General features: G+C 39.6%; 1 protein-coding gene across 2 annotated transcripts in view; it reads left to right on the forward strand.

Moving 5' to 3' along the window:
- The window catches only part of AFG1L (AFG1 like ATPase), a 217,422-nt gene that overhangs the window by 192,267 nt on the left and 2,507 nt on the right, over nucleotides 1-22,648 (forward strand). The window contains exons 11-12 of one of the 2 annotated variants that reach the window (XM_044676669.1): nucleotides 16,549-16,689; nucleotides 20,751-20,864. In XM_044676669.1, the coding sequence (XP_044532604.1) occupies nucleotides 16,549-16,689; nucleotides 20,751-20,864 (255 nt within the window). The remainder of the gene's footprint in view (nucleotides 1-16,548; nucleotides 16,690-20,750; nucleotides 20,865-22,648) is intronic. The other variant, XM_044676670.1, reaches the window with a different exon arrangement.

Here is a 22,648-nt window from a genome sequence, read left to right on the forward strand (position 1 = left end):
TCAGGAACCTGTACTTGGCTCAGTGCTCTTCCCTTTTTAATCAGCAACTTGGATAGAGGCAGAATTGACATGCTGATCAGCCTGTGAGTGCACAAAGCTAGAAGGGATAGCATATCACACATTAGATGACAGAATCAGGATCTGAACAGATCTCAGCTGCCTGGACAGTGGCCAAATAAGATGAAATTGAGTAGGGACAAATATAAAGTATCACAGACAGGTTTAAAAACAAACTTCGCCAAAGGGGAGGCTTGGCAAGATTGTAGTTTGTCTGGAAAAAAGATCTGGGCATTTAGTGCGTTGCAAACTCAAGATCGGTTAGTGGTATGGGTTTTTTTGTTTTATTTTGTTTTCGTCCAGACCTATGATTTCTTGGATGTGTAGGATTTCCATGATGGAAACTCATATTATCAATACACATTGATGCCTTAACTTAGAGCATTGCCTGGGAAACTGAGAGGTTAAGTGCCTTGGCTAAAGTTGTATAGCTGCCATTTTTTCCAAGGTGGTACTTAAATCTAGATATTCCTGATTCCAAGGTCAGTTCTCTATCCATTATAATACACTGCCTCTCCCAGCAATGTGATAGCAGAGCCAAAAAAACTATTATGATCTTAACCAGTAATAAGAGGGGAAAAGTGCCCAGGAATAACTCACATCTGAGTATTGTTCTAGGTGCCACAGTTCAGGAAGAATGTTGACAAGCTGTATTGCATTGACAAGTGAGGGCCTGGTATGTAAAATCATATCATATGAGAATCAGTTGAAGGAACTAGGAATGTTTATTTAGCCTAGAAAGAAGAATTCTTAGCTGGCCAAATAATCTGGGAATGTGCCCACCTAAGCCTTACACAGTGTTTGGCACAAAATAGGGCCTTAATGAATGCTTATGAAATTGAACTGATTGATGTCTACTCTAAAGTAATTTGAAGCACTTTCATGGGGAAGAGATCATACTTATTCTTGCCTATTTAGGACAGAGCTAGTTGTAGCAGATGGAAGGTGGGAAAAGGCAGATTTAGGTACGATATAAGGGAAATTTTTCTTAATTAGAATTCTCATATGAACTACCTGGCCTTTCCCTGACTGGGAGGTTTCAAGCATAGACTAGATAGCTTACTTGTTTGGTTTGTTGTAAAAGGGAGATTCTTGGCCGCCTCTGAGGGTGACCCTGTGGTTCTGCCTGGTATGGGGCCATGTGCAAGATTGCATATGACTCCACTGTTGTCTCTGTGGTTGTTGTTGTTCAGTGGTTTTAATCAGTTTAAACTCTTCATGACCCCATATGGGTTTTTCTTAGCAAAGATTTGTTAGCAAAAGTGGTTTGCCGTTTCCTCCTCCAGCTCATTTTATAGATGAGGAACTCAGGCCAACTGAGTTAAGTGATTTGTCCAGGGTCACACAACTAGTGAGTGTCCAAAGCCAGATTTGAACTCATGAAGATGACTCTTCTTGACTGCAAGCCCAGAATTCTATCTGCTGCATCACCTACCTTCCTGTTGTCTATGTAGTCTTTCATTTTTATTCAGTTTGGTCTTTATGTGTTGCAGATTTTCAGAAGATTTACTACAAGTGGCTCATTTTGAATTGAGCTAGAAATGTTACTAGAAAAAAGTCTACCTTAGTTCTTTGCACATAATAGTGAGTGTATGTGATTTTATTTTGATTTGGTGAAATTTCCCATTTTAAGTATATAATTATTCAGGAGAAGATTATCAAATCAAGGGATAAGCCCATTAGGCAAAAGCCTCATAGGTTGTGATGCAGTAACCATGTGAAGTCAAGTAAGAACATATTGATATTACTGTTATCCCAGAGGTATTTTTTATTTGTAATAAAAGTAAAATGTAGTGAACAGAATAGATAACCCAAGCGTGAACCAAAGATATCCCGACACAGAGTCTGTAGATTAGAGCCAGGGAACTAAAACTTGGGGAAAACATTCCTCTTTGTCCTTAGTCTCTGATATCTTGTTTGACCAGTGAGTGGGGGGCTAGTAAGAGCAAAAAGGGGGCAGGATCATAAAAAGAGATAAACGTAGTTAAGGATATGATAGATGTATAAGTTCTCTAGGGGTAGGTCAGGCCAGGGGACCACTAAAGGTGAAGCAAGCAGGGATCTTGGAAGGTAATAAGCCAGGTGATGGCATAGAAAACATAGAAAATCCTCAAAAGAAGATAAGACTAAGAAGGTCCTAGGCTTTGTTTGCACAGAAGTAAATTGGTGTCGCGATGCAGGGATGCTGAGGAAAGTTGAGCGTGACCCCTTACTTTCTCAGCCCAGGCCTATCAACACTCCTTATTGTTCGTCCTTCATTTTTGAAGAGGACCGGTGACTTATGCATGAGTTGAATTTAAATGAGGTACAGCTGCACAGTCATCTGCCTCACTCTCCCTTCTGGCGTCACCAGAGTCTAGTAGCGAGACAAATTCAATGGCCCGGGAGCGACGGGACGAGCCTGCTCTCTCTCTGCGTGCTCCATGGTGCTTGGTTCAGCTCCCTCTGTGGCCATTGGAACACATTGTTTTCCTCTGCCCATTATAGCAAGGAGAAGGCTTCCCAGGCTGGGGCAGACATCCTGGGACCCTGTGGGGTTTGAGGCCCGTTGGTTCTCCTCTCCATGGTTTACCTGCTTGCTGAGACTGTTTCCTGGGGTGCAACAGCTTCTTAGAGCCCCAGGTGAGAGGGGGTGAGAGGTGGATGAGCAGCCCCAAAAAGGGCTCAGCGAGCCCTCCCACCTGAGGTGCCCTGCCTCCCCGAGCACCCCTTACACCTCTTCAGAGAGAAGCGGGAGTGGCTTCATCTTCCATACCAGAGACAGTCCAGTGCACAGAGAGGGTAGGCTATGGGGTGAGGTTTGAGACCTGTCAGAAGGCCTGCCTAGGCTATGCCTCCTCTCCTGCTCCGTGTTCTTGTCTGTTAAGTATTGCATTGGGAGCCCTGCTAAAATGTAAATATTCTACCTGAGAGAGGTAATGTACTAATTAGCCTATTATCGTATCTGTAGCAATTAATAAAATATTTGTAATGTACAAAGCACCATGCTAGACATTGGGGAGGATGATGATGATGAAGAATGAAATAATAAAATTGCTAGCATTTATATAGTGCACTGTGCTATTTACTTTACAAAAATTATCTCATTTGATCCTCACAATAGCTCTGGGAGAGAAGGGCTGTTGTTTTCCTCATTTTACAGTGGAGGAAACTCAGGCAAACAGAGATTAAATGACTTGCCCAGTCTCATAGATAGTGTCCGAGGCTGGATTTGAACCCAAGTCTTCCTGATCCTAGTCCCAGCATTCTATTCCCCGAAAGACAAATGATGATAGCTCAGTTCACAAGATAGTGGGTGGCGGGGAGCAGAACACGTCTGGTGATTTTTGAGCGCTTGTGACAGGATCATAGGATCATAGATTTAGAGCCGGAAGGAAACTTAGATGTCATCAAACCCAATTTGATAGGTGAGGAAACAGACTTAGGTTAAGTAGCTGGTACTTGCAGCAGTATCCAAACCTACATTTTCCAAGTCCAAGTCCGGTACCCCATCCTCTCACTGATACCTTGCTGCCCCTGAGGGTTATTCGGAATATAATGGCTTCTTCTACATATTAGCAATTCCAGAATATTGCAATTCCTCACCCTGACTCGCCACATAATGAAGATTGTACTATATTGCTAAGTGCCTGGCCAGCCAATACCTGAATTTTGGGGCTTTATGTCTGAAACGCTTTTCATTCATTAACCTAGAACCTATAAACTATTTCCAATTAATAGGGTCTTTTCATTCTGTTTCTAAAGGACAGGTTTATCTTAACTTCCACAAAGCATTTTTTTGTTTGCTAAAAGCTACTTCTCTTTAAGATAGAAGGTATTGTCATTGCCACGTAAACAAAGCAAGATGCTGTTGTACTCTTGTTAAATGAAGAGCTATCAGTGCATCACTCCAAGAAACCTATAATGGAAAGGGAAAAAAAGAGTAACCCTTAGAATTGCATCAACTACAGCAAGCTTGAAATAATAAGCATCCTACTTGAGTTGAGATGATGATGGCCCAATATGCATTAACCAGACAGAAGAACAAAAACGAGTGAAGTTGACAGCTCTGTCCCCAAAGCTGAAGTAGATTAGCTGGCTTGTTGCAAGGCCAGAGGTAGCCTCACATTCTTGCTAATGCATTTCACATTAGTGTGGCATTGAGAAAATCCTGACTTCTGGCATCCTGGACATAATGACAGCAATCTACAGCTGCCCCACTTCACACCAATCCGTTCAGGAGCAAGAAGGCAGAAAAGTAAATGCTTTCTTCGTGATTTTTTTTTTTTTTTTTAGAAATCGACTATGCTATATTCAGACCTGCTGTGTACTATTGGTAATTAAGGATAACAGATGCTCTTTGCAGACTCATTATAGTTTTAAAGTTCTTTAAGTTTTAATCAGATTTCTGTAGAAACAAAGAGGGTTTGAAACAATAGCAGAGAATGCACAAACCATCAAATAAGTGGATTGTAATTGTACCTGTTTAGAAAATTATTCAGATAACCAGCTACATCAAAGACTATTAAACTTTTTAATTGCTCAGGTAGGAGGATGAGGACTGTCATCATTATCATAAGAAAAATCTGCATCAGATAATACTATTTGAATTTTGAGATAGAATAACACACTCAAGGATACCACTAACTGAAGTGCCATTTAGTACTCAGAAAATCATCAAATACCTTAATTATTCATAGGACAGAATTGTGAATTCACAGTATTAATTATGGCTTCAGAAAGTGCCTTGTACTATGGTATGATTATATAATAAGATCAACTAGTGCATAATAGAAGTATGCATGCGTTTGATTTTGTAATGGTAAAGTGCAGACAAGTAGGGGGATGTGTCCTCTTCATGTTTTGCTCAGTTCTCCATTACCCACAGTACTAAGTGTTCAGTGGCTAGCTAGTGAATATCAATTGATTTCTGGAAAGGCTTTAATGGTTCTGTATCTTGAAACAAGTTGAGCTAGTCGTTCTGTTTTTTCAGTCATTTCACCCCGTTTGGGGTTTTCTTGGAGTGGCCTACCATTTCCTTCTGCAGCTCATTTTACACATGAGGAAACTGAGCCAAAAAGGGATAAATGACTTGCCCAGGGTCACACAGCTAGTAAGAGTCTGAGGCCAGATTTGAACTCAGGAAAATGAGTCTTTCTGTCTCTAGGCTCAGCACTCTATCCACTGTGTCACCTGGCTGCCCTTTCTGTATTCTATATTTTGCATAGATTGAGTTTATTCATACTAAATCTGCCCCTTCAAGCATTTAACAACTGGACATGTATGTTGGACCTTTGAACATGTTTATTCAGCATTGCTTAGGTGCGTACGTGACCCAGAGAGATGAATGAATGAATAATGCATTTATTGAGCACTTACTATGTGCAGAGCACTATGCTAAGCATATAGAAAAGTAAGAGAGTCCCTACTCTCAAGAAGCTCACTTTCTGTGGTAGGGAGACAACACATATGGAAGGCTTCAACTGCAAATCATATGGAAAAGGCCTTTGGTGCTTAGGGTACAGCTGCAAAGTCAATGTTAGTACTTCTTTAATGTTACTTCCGCTGATAAAATCAATCATTTTCTGATACTGGACCATTTGACAAGTGCCAAGAAAATGGATGGCAATAACTTTCCTTTCTGGGTCTTCAGTAGCTGTAGCTATAGCACCTGCGAGAGCACTTGCCAGGCTCTGTGTACTCTCCCTCTATAGCGGTTGCTTCCCAAGAGGATGTCTGAGAGCAGTGGGCTGGAAGCTGGGTACTCCCGAAGCTCTTGGGCTTGGGATCCTTGTCTGTCTCCATTAAGGCTCGAGGGGAGATGATGGCCAAGACTGTCGTGGTGGTTTGGCTTGCCTGGCACAGTCTGCCTTCTGTCTTTCCTCAGGACGCCTTGCTACATCCGGCCAGCTTGTATTCTTTGTGTGTGACCCACGTGACCCACTGAATGCACGTCTGAGCTTTCATCCAGATGACTAGGTCTTGTCAAACTTGTTCCTCTTGTTTCTGTTTTCCATTGCTGGTGTATTTAATGATTATTTGTAAGTGGTATAGTTGTTTCAGGGAACAAGTTTGTTTGGCAGAAGACCATTACTAATGACAGCAGGTGGATTCTAGAGTCAGATGTACCCCCAAGAAGTTAGGTAATATTTTCCCTAGGCCTCCATCGGTGGGGAGAAGCTCCCTCTCCCTTTTAAAGTCAGGATAAAGTACTTAGGCATGTTTTTCTCTGATACTTTTGAAGGGTTTCTCCATCACTGTTCAAGGTGATCTAAATTAGGCTATGAAGAACTATTCTTAGCATTAAGTTGGAAAATGGTGCAGAAAGTCATAAATAGAGGAAAGACTGATATTATCAGGCTAGGTTTTAGAATGGTCTTTGTGGAGTTTGAACTGTAGGAAGTCTCAGACTGTCACTTCAACTTTGTCACTATTTTGGTGATACAGAATTCTCCTTTCTCTTTCACTTAATCATAACTAGCATTTATGTTCTCCTTCTAGGTTTACAAAGTACATACATTATCTCCTTTAACCATCACCACCACCCTGCGAGTTGAATGCTCTAGGCATTAGGATCCCCATTTTACAAGTGAGGGGAGAGAGTAAATGACTAAATCCATGATCACATAGCTAGTAAATGTCCAGGGAGTCCTGTGACTCTCTTAACTCTGTGCGGCCATCTTTTCCCCAAAATGTGTTGATACATGGCCAATAAGAACCCATGACCCTACCAAGATGGAGTTAATACAAATGAGACATAGATGATAAGAGGCAAAAACAAAATTTTAATTTTAAAAGTTTGACCATTTTTTATTTTTAAAGGTTCTTTTATTTTTTAATATGTTTGTTTATTTAATTAATTAATTTAGAATATTTTTCCATGGTTACATGATTCATATTCTTTCCCTCACCTCCTTCCACCCCTCTCATAGCCAACAAGCAATTCCACTGAGTTTTATACATGTCATTGATCAAGATCTATTTCCATATTAATATTTGCACTAGGGTGATTGTTTAGTGTCTACGTCCCCAATCATATCCCCATAGAATCATGTGATCAAGCAGTTGTTTTTCTTTTGTGTTTCTGCTCCCACAGTTCTTTTTCTGGATGTGGATAGCATTCTTTTTCATAAATCCCTCAGAATTGTCCATTGCTGCTAGTAGAGAAGTCTATTACATTTTATTGTGCCACAGTGTATAATGTTCTCCTGGTTCTGCTCCTTTCACTCTGCATCAGTTCCTGGAGGTCATTCCAGTTCACATGGAATTCCTCCAGTTCTATATTCCTTTGAGCACAGTAGTATTCCATCACCAACATATACCACAATTTGTTCAATCATTCCCCAATCGAAGGACATTCTCTCATTTTCCAATTTTTGCCACCACAAAGAGTGCGGCTATGAATATTTTTGTACAAGTCTTTTTTTTTTTTTTTAATTATCTCTTTGGGGTATAAACCCAACAGTGGTATGGCTGGATCAAAGGGGAGGCAGTCTTTTAGCGCCCTTTGGGCATAGTTCCAAATTGCCATCCAGAAAAGTTGGATCAATTCACAGCTCTACCAGCAATGCATTAATGTCCCAATTTTGCCACATCCCCTCCAACATTTATTACTTTCCTTTGCTGTCATATTAGCCAATCTGATAAGTATGAGGTGGTACCTCAGAGTTGTTTTGATTTGCATTTCTTTAATTATGAGAGATTTAGGACACTTTTTCGTATGCTTATTGATAGTTTTGATTTCTTTATATGAAAATTGCCTATTCATGTCCTTTGCCCATTTATCAGTTGGGGAATGGTTTGATTTTTTTGTACAATTGATATAGCTCCTTATAAATTTGAGTAATTAGACCTTTGTTTTTTTATAAAGATTTTTTCCCAATTTGTTGCTTCCCTTCTAATTTTGTTTGCATTGGTTTTATTTGTCCAAAACCTTTTTAATTTAATGTAATCAAAATTATTCGTTTTATACTTTGTAATATTCTCTATCTCTTGCTTGGTCTTAAAATCTTTCCTTTCCCATAGAACTGACAGGTATACTATTCTATGTTCACCTAATTTACTTATAGTTTCCTTCTTTATATTTGTCATTCACCCATTCTGAATTTTTCTTGATGTAGAGTGTGAGATGTTGATCTAACCCTAATCTCTCCCATATAAAGGTTCTTTTCTTGACTCATGTTTGACTTTGGAGAAAAAGGTTGAGTTTAGAGAATAAAATGAAGATTCATTGAAGGAAGTTAAGACCTTGGTTTATTCTCTGGCTCAATGCTCCTGCAAATAATAATTTCTTAATATAAATGTTTGTGAGTTTGATCAAACATTGAGTGAATAAATGAGCAGGAAAGGTTTGTCACTTAGGAGGGAAATTAATTGATGATGAATGAGAATAAACTCAAAAGTTTTGCTTCCCCAGTTGTGTTCTGTTGGACTGTCATACCCATCTCAGGGCAGGGAGTAGGGGGACATGCTTGCACTCTCTTTACTAATAGACTAGAAAAAAGGTGGTTTGGAGAACTTTTTTTTATCTTGCATGAATGACTGCATGGAAAGACAAGGACAGGGTGAACAGGGACAGCCTGGTAGCTGGCTGGGAGTAGGCCACAGGAAAGTGGGAACTCCTAACCTCTCTCTTCCAAACACATGAACTGGTGGGCAAGATAGGTAAGTTACTGATGAGACATTTGTTGGTGATCAGTTAAATTAAACTATTTTTTTCCTTTTCTCACCTCCTACCCAATATATTGGATAAAGGGAATTAATTTCACATATTTGGGAAATGAAATGTGGTATTTCTGATTCCTCACTTAGGAACTCTTAGACTCAACCCTAAAAAGGATGCTTGAGGGCCAGGGACAAGTGTTATTTCTTAGACTCATTTTTGTCTCTCAAAAAAAGTTAACTAAGAAGATTTAATCTTTCTATTTGGATATACCTTTAAAGAAAGTAAAATTTTATTTCTATATTTCCTAAATTATATTTTCCCCCTACCAATATTTTCAGTTTGTTCTAAAGACTGTTATTTTAAAAAAATAGAAGAAAAAATGCTTCACATTTCTTTAATGAACTCTTACAAATACAGGGTGAAGTAACATCAGCTAATGTAATGGCAAATGCAGACGTTATTTAAAATATAGCATTTATTAAATTAGCTGAGCAAGCAAAAATTTAGTTTTTTTCAATTGTCCTTAGCACTTTAATTTCATTTCTACTAATAATTCTCCTTAGGCATACAGATATATAGATAAATTTTAAAAATATACAAAGCATGATGTATGCATGAAGTTCACTTTAATTATACTTAACTGCATAACAAAATTAAGTTTCATATTTTATATATCTGCTAGTTTGTAGTAGATAAGAGGGGAAAAGGGTCTTGAGTATGCTACTGAAATTCAGATGCTCTTATGATGTTGCCTATAACATCAAGCATGGAAAATAATATTTTTTGCCTTTTCTTTAAGAAGATGGCATAACTGAACTGCTACTGAGAAAGCATTTTTTGTTACCAGTGGCAGCAATAGATGTGTATTGTAAGGGTGAAATTTGGGAAATGTGTCAAACTGCATTTCCCGTGTTCCAACGGGTTTCCGGTTCCGGGTCTTTGGGCGTGGGGACACCTACGTCTCCACGGAGGGAAGAGTTTGTAATCTCCTGGGTTAGGAGGGAGGCGCTCTCTTTATTAAAGCCTTCTAGAGAAGACTTATGTCTGGTAAGAATAGCTTCATGACTCATATTGGACTGTAGTTCTGAGCAGCAAAGATAGAGAAGAGGAACCTTGTTCTCTATTCCACCTGTGAGTTTAGAATGTTGGCTTGGTTCTAGGACCAAAAACCCAACAGAAGCCTTGCCTTCCTTCCATCCCCCCCTCCCTCCCTCTCTCCCACCCCAGGATCTCCAGGATAGAATAGCTAATTATTGGTGGAGGGTCTCCTATTCTTTGGTCTGGTCTATTGAAAGAAGGAGGTGGCAGAACAAGCTTGAGCTAAAATTTCAGAGCAGGTGGTTAGCCTTTATAGTCCTTATCTCTCTTTCTTTTCCCCTTCCCCGTACTCCAAGGCCCTCTGACTATTCCAAACTCTCTACTGTTGCATCTAATTTAGACCCCCTTCTCCCTAAGAGAAACTCCCCAGCTTCTGAAATTAGCTTTCTTGTTTTCCCTTTTCTGCTCTCCCTCCTCCCTTACCCAATGATAATGAATAATGTAAGAGGGAGATTTTTAGGTATTTTATAAATATATATTTAAAGTGTGGCAGCCAGGAATCAACAATTCAGATTGATTCCATAATTAAAATAGACCCAAGTCAGCATCCAGTTTAAGGTAGTTTATTTACAATTAGGAAGGTAAATGTAAGTAATTAGAGAGAGGGAGAGGCTGGTCCAGGCCTGGAGAGAGAGAGAGAGAAGGTTAAAAGGCTAATTAAATTAGGTTACAAGCCACAAGACCTTAGAAATCAGAGAGGCTATAAGCCTACTTAAGGCAGAGTTTGGAAACGCCACGGTAGGCCAAGGAAGTCAGCCTAACTTACCCACATGACAATTCAGAGTAGAAGCATTCTGAGGTCTCAGCCGAGCACCTTCAGCACCAAATCCAAAGCTGGAACTCCTCAACTCCTTCCACTCCTCCACTCCCTTTACCAGGTTGTAACCCACGTATTTAGAGAGATAGCGTCTCTCGTCACTTCCTGGGGGTCCACCTCTAATTCAAGTGGACAAATGGCAGCCTCTACACTGATTTGGACTGCCCAAAGGGCAGTCCCTTGTTCTTGATTTGTTACTTATTGTCATGTGTGGTTAATTTATCTCCACTCCCCTGATGGAGGTGGGGATGATATAATCTAGATGCCTAGGGTAAGTAGATTTTTGACTATGAATGGGCTAGAGTTAATTTCATTTACACAATAACCTTTGGCCCCTTAGACCTTACAGTAGCATTTTGTTTACTTCTCTCATATATTGTTTTTGCATTTTTAGTTTTATGTGTGTATATACAAACATATACATGTATATGCACATATACACATGCATATATGTCTGTATATATAAATACATGTATGTGTGTATATTCATACATAAACATTCCCTTAGTAGACAAGAAATCCCTTGAGTGCAGGAACTATGTCATATTTTTTTTTTTGTTTCCCAAAGCACCTAGTATCTAGTGCTTGAAATGAATTAGTTCCTTAGTTATATTTGTTTAATTGAATTGACTCACATAATCACAAAAACTGAGAGTGGTGAGTGGCCTTGGAGGCCATTCTAGTCCAGACTCTACCTGACTGAAAATCCCTTCTTGAACATCTCAAACATGAAGGGAAATTACCTCCTTCCAAGAGCACCTGATCCCCTTTTGGATGGCTCATTTATTAGGTTTTTCCTTATAGAGCACTGAAACCTCTTTCATCATCTTCTTCCAACTGCTTATTGTGCTGCTTGCTGGGACCAAACAGAAATCTGATCCTTCTTTCATAAAACATCCCTTGAAATACTTGAATACTGCTGCTGTGCCCCACCCTGAAGCCCTTTTCTTCATGCTAAACATCCCCAAACTTAACCATTTTTCCTGTGTTTTCTCATTGTTCTGTTTAATCTCCCTTGATTACTTTCCAGAAGATGAGGTTCTTTAGAAGTGGCCTAACCAGAGCAACAAGAATGCAAAAGAGAAGGATCTGTCACAAAATAAATACCTATGTGTAATACAGAAAGGAAATTCCTGGAATTAAGACTTATACATTCATAAAAATGAATATAAAATGAAAAATCAACCGTATTACTCTCCTTTGAGTGTTATACCCTGGGCAGCTATCTACCTTACCTACTCTTAGTTCTAACTTGACCCAAAATATAGCTTTAGTATTGCTGATCTTAGCCAGGTCTTAAGAAAGTAATCTGATTGAACTGATTGTACTAAGATTTAATGAATGATAACTTTAAAAGCTTTTAAAGCGTTCTGGTATATTTATAAATAAAGAGGATCTTGTTTAGCCAGATGTCATCAAATTTCAAATAATCTTGTAGTAAAGGAAGAGGATTGGAAGAATTTCTCCAGTGGTTCCAAAATGGATTTGATTTTACTTCCTCTGGAATGAGCCTCTACCCCTTTCTCTTGTGTTCTTTCAAGGTTTGAATTAAGACTACTAGATGGCTTCAGTCAAGTCACACCCTGCATGAGCCTCATCTCATGAGGTAGTTTGCCTCTTAATAATTGGAGTGAGACAGAAGGGCCAAGTCTGCTGCTCTACTGATGTTCTCATTCTCCATGGCTTCTTGCCTATGTAGTGTGGTTATTGGTTCATATTGGTGGTCATCTGCTCACAACTTTAAAAATAAAGGAAAAATTTCTTGGCAATATGACTAACACCAAATAATGTTATACATTATTATAATGTTATGCAATATTCCAGAGCTTATCTGGAATATTGTATTCAGTTCCAAGTGCCACATTTTAGGAAGAATATGGACTAGCCCATAGGATGGGCTATATTTAGAGCTATAAAGGACCTTTCAAGCCAGTCTTCTCATTGCCCAGGATTACACAGCTAGTCTGAGGAAGATTTAAATTTTGGCCCACCCTCTATTTTTTTTTAAAATTAATTAATTAAGAATATTTTTCCATGGTTACATGATTCATGATTTTTCCCATCTCTCTTTCCTTTCCCTTCCCAGAACTGACAAGCAGTTCCACTAGGTTTATACATGTATCATTCAAAACCTATTTCCATGTTATTCAGATTTGCAGTAGAGTGATCCTTTAACATCAAAACCCCAATCATATCCCCGTCGAACTATGTGATTGATCTTATGTTTTTCTTCTGTGTTTCTGCTCCCACAGTTCTTTCTCTGAATATGGATAACGTTCTTTCTCATAAGTCCCTTAGTAATGTTTTGGATCACTGCATTTCTGCTAGTAGAGAAGTCCATTACATTTGATTGTACCACATTGTATCAGTCTCTGTGTATAATGTTCTCCTGGTTCTGCTCCTTTCACTCTGCATCAATTCCTGGAGGTCATTCCAGTTCACATGGAATTCCTCCAGTTTATTATTCCTTTCAGTACAATAGTATTCCTTCACCATCAGATACCACAATTTGCTCAGCTATTCCCCAATCAAAGGACATCCCCTCATTTTCCAATTTTTTGCCACCACAGAGAGCATGGCTGTGAATATTTTTGTACAAGCCTTTTTCCTTATTATCTCTTTGGGGTACAAACCCAGCAGTGGTATGACTAGGTCAAAAGACAGGCAGTCTTTTAAAGCCCTTTGGGCATAGTTCCAAATTGCCCTCCAGAATGGTTGGACCAATTCACAACTCCACCAGCAGTGTATTAGTGTCCCAGTTTTGCCACATCTTCTCCAACATTTATCACTTTCCTTTGCTGCCATATTAGCCAATCTGCTAGGTGTAAGATGGTACCTCAGAGTTGTTTTTATTTGCATTTCTCTAATCAGGAGGGATTTAGAACACTTTTTTATGTGATTATTGATAGTTTTGATTTTTTCATCTCAGAACTGCCTATTCATATCCCTTGACCTTATTACTATATTATTATATATCCCACTGACTATTCTCATTTTTTCCTCACTGAGCCAATTACAATGAGAGTGAAGTTTAAGTATTGCCCATCATCACCCTTATCCTTTCCTCTTTATGATTTTTCACGCCTCTTTATGTTATATAATTTTACCCCATTCTATCTCTTCACTCTTGTATTCATTTGGTGGCAATATTTTAATCTTGGTCAGAAAGGATTCTTGTGGTAACTTGGAGCTGCTCTGGTTTACTCCTTCATCTTGTCTCCCTCCACTCTTTATTATTGTCTGAAGATGGAGGTGGTGAAGTGGAGGGAGGGAGTAAGTGACTTGGCCATGGTTATAACATGGTTATAATATATCCATGGCTCCAAACCCAATATACTTTAAACTTTGGGGATTCTTGACTAACTCAGAAGAAAAAATAAGAATAGATATGTGAAAGAAAAATGATAACTGACTTTACATATTGGAAGGGACTTCATTTAGAAATAGAATTAGACTTGTTCAGCTTGGCCTCAAAGGACAGAACTAAAAAAGATGGCTGGAAATTCCAAAAGGCAAGATTTCAGTTAAATGTCAGATATGTTAGAACAGTACAAACATACAATGGGTTGCCTTGGAGTTATCAGCTTTTCTATCAATTAGAGAATGATGACTTATCAGAGCAGATTCTTGTTCAAGTATAGGTTAGAATAAATGAACTCTGAGGTCTCTTCTAACTGACTCTGGTTACCTCCAGAATTTGAGCAGATATGTAGAATATATAGGTTGTTTACTATAGAATGGGGGTAAAATTAATTATTTCAGGGACAAGCTTTTATTTTTAATGGGCAACATTTTAACATTTTTAAATCAAATTTTATTGCTATCTTTTGTTTTTATATCCCCTACGTTTTCTAATTTCTATATCCCCCATTCTATCAACCCATCCTAGAATGCAATGCCTTATAACAGAATTTTAAAAACAGTTCAGCAAAACTAACCCAGTATATTAAAATAGTAAGAAAATGTTTTACATGTTTCATACTCATAGGTCCCTACTACTGATAAAAAAGGAAGTAAGTTTTAATTCGGAGTAATTTTAAGTCACTTAAGTACCTTGACTTTAGATGAAGAGTTGGATATCTGAGGCTTTGCCTCCAGATACAATGTGGGATGGGGGAGTTTGAATCACCACTTCTTCCTCAACTCCACAGCATTGCCCAGGACCTCAATTCACTGGAAAGTTCTGCCTCTTTCCTGGGGGCTTTCTCCTCCCACTAACACACTACTCAGCTGTCACTCCCAGGGATTAGGAGCTTCAGGGTTTCAGTCATGCTCTTTAGAATGTTCCAAGGTGAGGGCTTACTGAGCCCTTTTCAAGGCCACTTTCCTCCTTTCGTGTTCACCAGACACCCAGCTCTCACCTGTGGCTCCAAAAAGTTTGTGCAGCAGCCAGGTTGAATCTCAAACCTATCAGTGAGTTGGGGGGGGGGGGGTAGAGATTATCCACCCCTCATATATAAAGATGGCAGAAGGAGCACTTGAGAACAGTTTGTTCCAGTGGCCATGAAGGTAGATGGCAGAAACAGGTACTGTAGAGCACTTTGAATTTGTTTAGATGTCAAAGATGCCAAGGTCATCCACTGCATCCCAAGCCATCACCAGTTGTCTTGACTTTTGCCTTGTCACTGAACGAACGAGTTTGATGGCTTTGTTCAACTCCACCTCACAAATCCATTTTATGGGCAAGTCAAAAGGCATCACAAGCGCTCTCATTTTGGTCCTCTTCCAGTACAAAGGATAACCAAACAAGCTGAGACTGGAGCCCATGGGATGAACTATATCTTCTCCTGGCAAGACTGTCCTGGTATTAACTGTCCTTTACCTTCCCCAACCCCTGGTCAACTTAACAGAATTTGCCTCAATCTCTAGAATTCCTAGTTCTAGCTTCATTGTCCCTATATTAAAAGGTCACAAGCTGCTTTGGTCATTGACATCCTCCAGCATTTCTCGCAGAGGTTAATCATTTACCACAATTTATTTAGATAATTACCAAAATGTATTGGCCTGTGACTTTTATCTTGAAACATCTTTTTCTATTCAAAATTATGCAGTAATGCTAGGTATGATATTAGATAATAATCATTATACTTATCTTGAATGGCAACTGAAATTTAGTTGTAGGAAGGAATTAAACAGAACAAGTTTAAATTTAGTCAAATTAAAGTAGATAGACAATGTGAATGATGAAATGAAGTTACTAAACAGAGTCTTTGTTCTTCCAAGGCAGGGAAGCTGCCTGGCTCTGGTGAATCTGGGAGGGTCATCATTAGAGTCACTGTTCTTCTCCCTACCATATTTCTCTTTCTGTTTCCCTCTCTTTAACTATTGAGGTGATATAATGATATATTGAAAATATGTTTTTATTTATTTATTTATTTTAAACCCTTGCCTTCCGTCTTGGAGGTAATACTGTGTATTGGCTCCAAGGCAGAAGAGTGGTAAGGGTAGGCAATGGGGGTCAACTGACTTGTCCAGGGTCACACATCTGGGAAGTGTCTGAGGTCAGATTTGAACCTAGGATCTCCTGTCTCTAGGCTTGGCTCTCAATCCACTGAGCTACCCCACTGCCCCTGAAAATATATTTTTAATAAAAGATCTGATCATATTTTAAATTAAAAGTTAAATAAGTGAATCCCACTGAGATCCTAATATTACAGGAGTCAGAGATGTTCTCTAGTTCATGTATAGGTCCCAGGCCTACCAGATTGAATTGCCCAGAATTGAAACAGGCATTGAAAACATAACTTTCTAGATCAACATTTATATAATTAATTTTGCATTTTAAAACTGTTAAAATCTTAATTATAGAAACATGAATAAAAAAGAGAAAAATAATCCAAATGACGTTCTCTCATGGAACAATTTCCAGAGGAAGTAACAGTTCATTTAATTTATTTTAATTTTTAAAACATTTAATTTTTTTTAATTGCAGCCTCTTGGAGCCAGTGACTATTTGGAACTATCAAAGAATTACGATACAGTTCTTTTACGAAACATACCTCAATTTACACTGGCTAACCGGTCCCAAGCACGACGATTCATAACTCTTATTGACAACTTTTACGAATTTAAGGTGAGCAGAATAACAAATTTTCTCCCAACTTGTTATGTTAAAACTCGAATCCTTAAATCCCATGACTAACCTCTTCAGTGTGCCAGAGGGTAAATCTTGCAGACTACCTGATGTGCCTTGTGTAAATGATCTATAACATGGCCATCTCACTAATGCCTGACAGCCTCAATCTTCCTGCCCATGTAGGAATATCATAAGGGGTTCTATCTTTTGTATCATTGGTTCATTCAGCAAAAATTCACCTCTGCAAATGCCTGGGTCTCTTTGGTGGAATACAATCCCATTAACATAGTTATAGAGTCCCATTGAAATGGCTCGTGGCATTCCATGTGGTTTCAAACAAGTAGAAAGCTAAATGATTGATTACAAACCTGAATGCCTCGCTGAGGCTTTAGCACAGTAATGAAGCACAAATTTGAAGGGGTTTTAGCCCATCTGTAGAATCATCAACACAACAATTCAGTGAGGGACATGGTAGCAGCCACTGGTAGCCTGAGACTATCTGGCTGTGTGTTATGACTATGAGAAGAGCTTACCTCGATTCCTCCTAGGTGGAGAAAAGAAAAAAAAAATGTTGAAAGTATGACAGAAGGGGAAGCATGCCCCTAAGGCAAGGGCTCTGACCTGCTCTTTTGAATATTTTGATAACTTATTTCAGTATAATTGCTTTCCTTTGCACTTTATTTTATGCATTTAAAGCATTATTCTGAGAAGGAATCTTTAGGGTTTACCAGACTTCCAGAAAGGTCCCTAATACAAGAAAGATTAAGAATCTCTGCCCGGAGGAAAGATAAAAGGAACCAGAAATTTAACCTCAGGGAAAAATAGAATAGAGTGTGAGGGAAAAGTGTGCCCCTAGTGATGAGGGCTGACAGCAGGCAGTGAGGGGTAGTAATAGGAACAAGACCCTCATACTCTGAAACCTTGCCTATCTCAATAGTTAGCCCTAATTAAGCATCAGCCACAAAACCTGTAGTTACCCATTCTATGTCTTAGATCTGTAATATTCTATCCTGGGCATCAGCTTTGGGCCTAATCTGTTTTATTAATCATTTATATTGTTTTATATTTAGTTTAAAGCTGTAAGATATAATTAATTACCTATAGTGGTCCTCCAACATACTGCATCCCCTCCCCCATATTCTCATTCCAGGAGAGTAGGGAGACCTCTCCCAAGTTGACAAATGGTAACATGAACAATGGGGAACAAGGGACCTGCGCACTGCGACTCTGGCATTCCAGAAGGATTCCCCCAAACCTGCATATGCTTCTTATTTCCTATGACGTACGTGTCAAACCCCAAAACACACCTCCACCTGAATTTGGCCAGGCTCACTTTCCAGGGTTCTGGGGAGAGGTGAAGATCCTCTGGAATGGGAGGTGATTAGTCCCCAGACTCTAATAAATATGCCAAGCCTGATCCACAGAGCGTGGAAGCTGCTGCTATACAGAGGAGTTGCTACTTGACACCTGTAGCTGCCACTCCACACTTGGTGTTGCTACTCCTTCACCTCCAGAGAGTCGAGTCTACTCACCCCTGGGCTTGTCCATCAGCCCAAAGGCTACCTGATTAGCCCCCAAACTATCCCACCAGCTATTAGGCTCTGTAGCACCTTAAACTTCTTCAAATAAAATTCTTTTCTAACTTCTGGACCGAACAGAGTTCAAGTCTCCCATTCTTAGGGCAAGACCCTGCTACAGGGTATTTCTCCCACCATGCCAGGAGGAACCTATTTCTTCTGTAAGACATAATGAAAAAGGAAATGACTGATGTCCCTGTGGCCTTGATACCCAGGCACCAGCATGATAATGACCTGCCAGCCTCTGGGGGTTTATTGTTCCTAATTATTTCCTGGCCTTTATCATTAGGAATAAGGGTATTCAAGTCAAGAACTGAGCCCAGCCTGATGCTAACAATCCTTTCATTTGTCTACTTAGTTCCCAGTAAACTGAACCACTGCATTCCATTACACCCTTTCCCTGAACTTGATGCAATAAATCCTCACCTTTATGACTCAGGAGATAAGACCAGGGTCACAAATCCAGAAAAGCTCCTGTACCAGAAGTAATCATGAGGTTCTCTCTTTCTCTGACTCTAGAAATGAGCTGTTACTCTTCTCTAGTGCTTTTTTTCCTATAAAGTTTAGAGCCCAGAGGTTTTGCCCTACAAATTATATTGGAGTACAGGATATTAGGATTAAATAGATTTAGAGAACAAAATAAATCCTGCAATATACAGCAAAATATAGCCCTGCTAATTACCAGATGCTTTGAAAGTATCAGGCTGAGGCTTTCCCTTCTACAACTCACAGGGGAAAATTTAAATGAGGAAAGTAGTTTGCAAAAGTAGGTTCCCAAAGGCCTCTTTATAATTTAAATATGACCCCTCCAAAAAAAAATTCTAATAGGAGTACACACCCTGTAGGGGTTCTTCCTCAACTTCTACCTATGCTCAAGGATTGGATCCCTAGAAGACAATTGCTCACTTGTGTTTTAGGAAAAATCCTGTGGGTCTGCACTCATAATACTAAAACTTAGAAGCCCCCACTGGTATGTTTTCCATTAGCCATTAGGTCTTCAGGCACAATTAGCTCTTAGCAAAGGTGTTTATTAAGATGGTACAATATTGCTGCAAACCTTTCCTTTTATAAACTCAGTCAAACTCTTCAACCCAAGAGTTTCCATTGGGAAGAGTGGGCACAAATTTAGATTACTATAGTTATGAGGGTCTTGCAGAGTATTAAAATGTTTTGAATCACCTTCTACTTTTGCTGTTGCCAATACTCTTCACTCTTGAAAGTCCACTGTAGTAAAGGAAGGTGAAGGAAGCAAGGGTGTGAAGAAAGTAAGACTCAACATAATATGACTCAATTTAAAAAATATTGATCTTCAGGAGAGCCATGTATATTAGGAGATCACCAATTAAGAGTGAAAGTATTGTCAAATCTTTATATTTTCATGTTTTAATAAGTAGTACTTTAGAGAAGATTCCTCCTAGGGAATATCTCTACCCAGGCCATGCTACTTCTTATATCTACTTCCTTCCTACTTTTTATTTAAAAGGTGGAAAATATTTATAAACCATAAACCATGCTAAGAACATTTAAAATGTCTTAAAGAATAAATGACAGATTATCTTTATCCATAAATTGAGGATTTAGCATGACACTATTCAGTCAACCTGATTCCAGAATGCAGTCGTGGAAAGTGACTGACTTTTGGAAAGGAGCCATCATTGAGGTTCCCATTCTGAATGGAGGGGGATCTTGCTCAAATACCACAGATGAGGTGAAAAATCCATTTGGATATTGGATGTTCAGCATCTGTACTACATGTGAAAATATGAGGCTGACTTTTCAGATAGTTTTAACTCTGACAGGGTCAGGGCTTTTTTTTCCCCCAGTTTTCTCTCCTATAATGTGGAATGAATAGATATCTGTGTTACCACCTTGATTCTGTATAAATGGATTGGGTCGGGACCTGTGAGCTCATTGTTATAGGGGACCCTCAATGAGGATCTTCCTTTGCCATTGCAGATCAGCCTCTTCTTTGTAAATGACTGCTTACAGAGTTGCTTTTATGATTTTTTTTAAAAATCAGAATATTTAAAACAACAAAAAGGGCATGTCATACTTGAGCTAATGGATAAAAGAACTCATGAAAGATAGAAAACTGTACCCTATGTATGATTACATAGGCACACTCAAATATTTATGTAATCAGGAAATAGTGTAAAGCCGAGTCCTTTTTTAAAGGCTTCTTGATAGTATAGTAGTGCTTGCGTGTCAGTGCTCTATAATGTGTTGATAGTGTGCTGACCATTTACTTGGGCATTTCAGAAGTAGCCAAGCGAATGTCTCTGAGGAATTGGATGTCTGCCTGGTTCCAGAAAGCAAAAAGTGCCTGTGTTTATCCTTCAGTCCTTCTAGAACAAACAAAAACTTCTGAGAAAATTAGACGGATCCGCCCAGAAGGAAACATTTAGATGATGAGGACGGTGTGAGGGAGATGTGTGAGATCAGAGGCCGGCACTGCTGCCCTGTTTTCTTTCTGTGTTCCAGGTACGCATCATTTGTTCCGCATCCAGTCCTCTGTCAAGCCTGTTTTTGCATCAACATCATGACAGTGAGTCGGAGCAGAGCAGGATCCTGATGGATGATTTGGGGCTGAGCCAGGTAGGCGACATTAACACACTCTCCTTTTATCAGAAAACAGCTTAATTGGTTTTGGTCCGCTATCGAGGCCCCACTTTAGGAGAAGGAATGCAGTGCACAGTTAACTCTTGATTCACCGCTTCCTCCCAAGACCAGGGACAGATACTTTATACCAGAAAGTAAATATTCTGGGTGTGTTTACACAGTGCCTGTCGCCGGTGGAGCTAGACCCTTGGACGAGTGCAATGCCCTGCAAGGTGGGCATGATAACAGCTGTGCTGAGGCTCAAATGAGGTCACATAGAAATGTTACAGACTTCCAAGTTCTATATACATGCTTGCTGCTATTATTGGTATTAAGAATCAAGGGGAGGGAGCAGCTGGGGGGCTCAGTGGATAGAGAGCCAGGCCTGGAGATGGGAGGTCAGGTGTTCCAATCTGGCTTCAGACCCTTCCCAGCTGTGTGACCCTGGACAAGTCACTTAACCCACAATGCCTAGCCCTTACTGTTCTTCTGACTTAAAACCAATACACAGAATTGATTCTAAGACAGAATGTCAGGGTTTAAAAAAAAAAAAGAATCAAGGAGCACAGGCCAGGCCACCATGGTGTTTGTTCATTTATTCAGGGCCTTGGATTGATAGGATTAATCTGAAATTAATTCATATGAAACTAGGCTAAATCCAATTCAGAAAAATGTAACAATATTTCTTTCTACAAAAAAAAGAGACATAATAGGGTTTTTTACCAGTTTAAAGGGGCCAAACATCAGTCTGGCCAGTTTTGTCCAAAGCTTTGTCTCCTATCCCCACAGAGTCACCTCTTAACAAGGGTCTCTTCAGGGCCGGGAGAATCGGGTCAGTTATGCTCGACCAAATGAAATCCTGTTTTCAATAGTCACTTGAATCCTCTTGTGGATATGTCTAATTGTACCCTAGACCTGTGTCCTATGAACTCCTGGAGTTATTTTTGTAAAAGCCATACTGAGATATTAGCATCGATGTTGCTTGTCTTCTTTTTTTAAAACATTTTCAAGAGAACATTTCAAGCAATATATTTCTAAGTACTTTGAGTGTTATTTTAAATCATCGGAGCTCTAGTTTCTTGTCACAGACCTCAGTTCAAATGGGAGAATATCTCAAATCGCTTCTTTGAGGTAGAAAAGATTAGAAAGCAGGACGTCGGCTGAGAAATGGCGTGTCATTAAGAGTCTTGTCGAAAACCGGTGCCTCGCCTTGTAGGCGCATCCCAACAAGCACTCCCCGTTTGGACAACCTCAAGGATCCATCCACTATGTCTGAAAGGATAAGAAGATATAAAGAGGTTTCACCATCAATTAGCACAGAATGAATATGGGAATACATGAATTAGACTTAGTATTTGGTAACGAATAGTATGCAAGCCATGTGCCAGCACCCCCACAATCCAACTTTAAGACAAAAAAAGGAGACCACTAAACCTAGACACCTCACAGTGACCCCAGGCAGAGAGCCAGGCCTCGAGGCAGGAGGGCCCAGATCAAATGTGGCCTCAGACGCTTCCTAGCTGTAGGACACGGAGCAATTCTCTTAACCCCAGTGGCTGCCTAGCCACTTCTCCTCTGCCTTGGAACTGATACTTAGTGTCCAGTCTAAGAATATAAGGGTTTCAGAGAGACACAGAAAGAAAGGGAGGAAAGAAGGGAAGGAGGAAGAAAGGAAGGAAGGAAGGGAGGGAGGGAGGGAGGGAGGGAAGAAAGAAGGGAGGAAGGAAGGGAGGAAGGAAGGAAGGGAGGGAAGAAGGGAAGGAGGAAGAAAGGAAGGAAGG

The sequence above is a fragment of the Gracilinanus agilis genome, chromosome 4 (assembly GCF_016433145.1).
Source record: "Gracilinanus agilis isolate LMUSP501 chromosome 4, AgileGrace, whole genome shotgun sequence".
Taxonomy (NCBI): Eukaryota; Metazoa; Chordata; class Mammalia; order Didelphimorphia; family Didelphidae; genus Gracilinanus; species Gracilinanus agilis.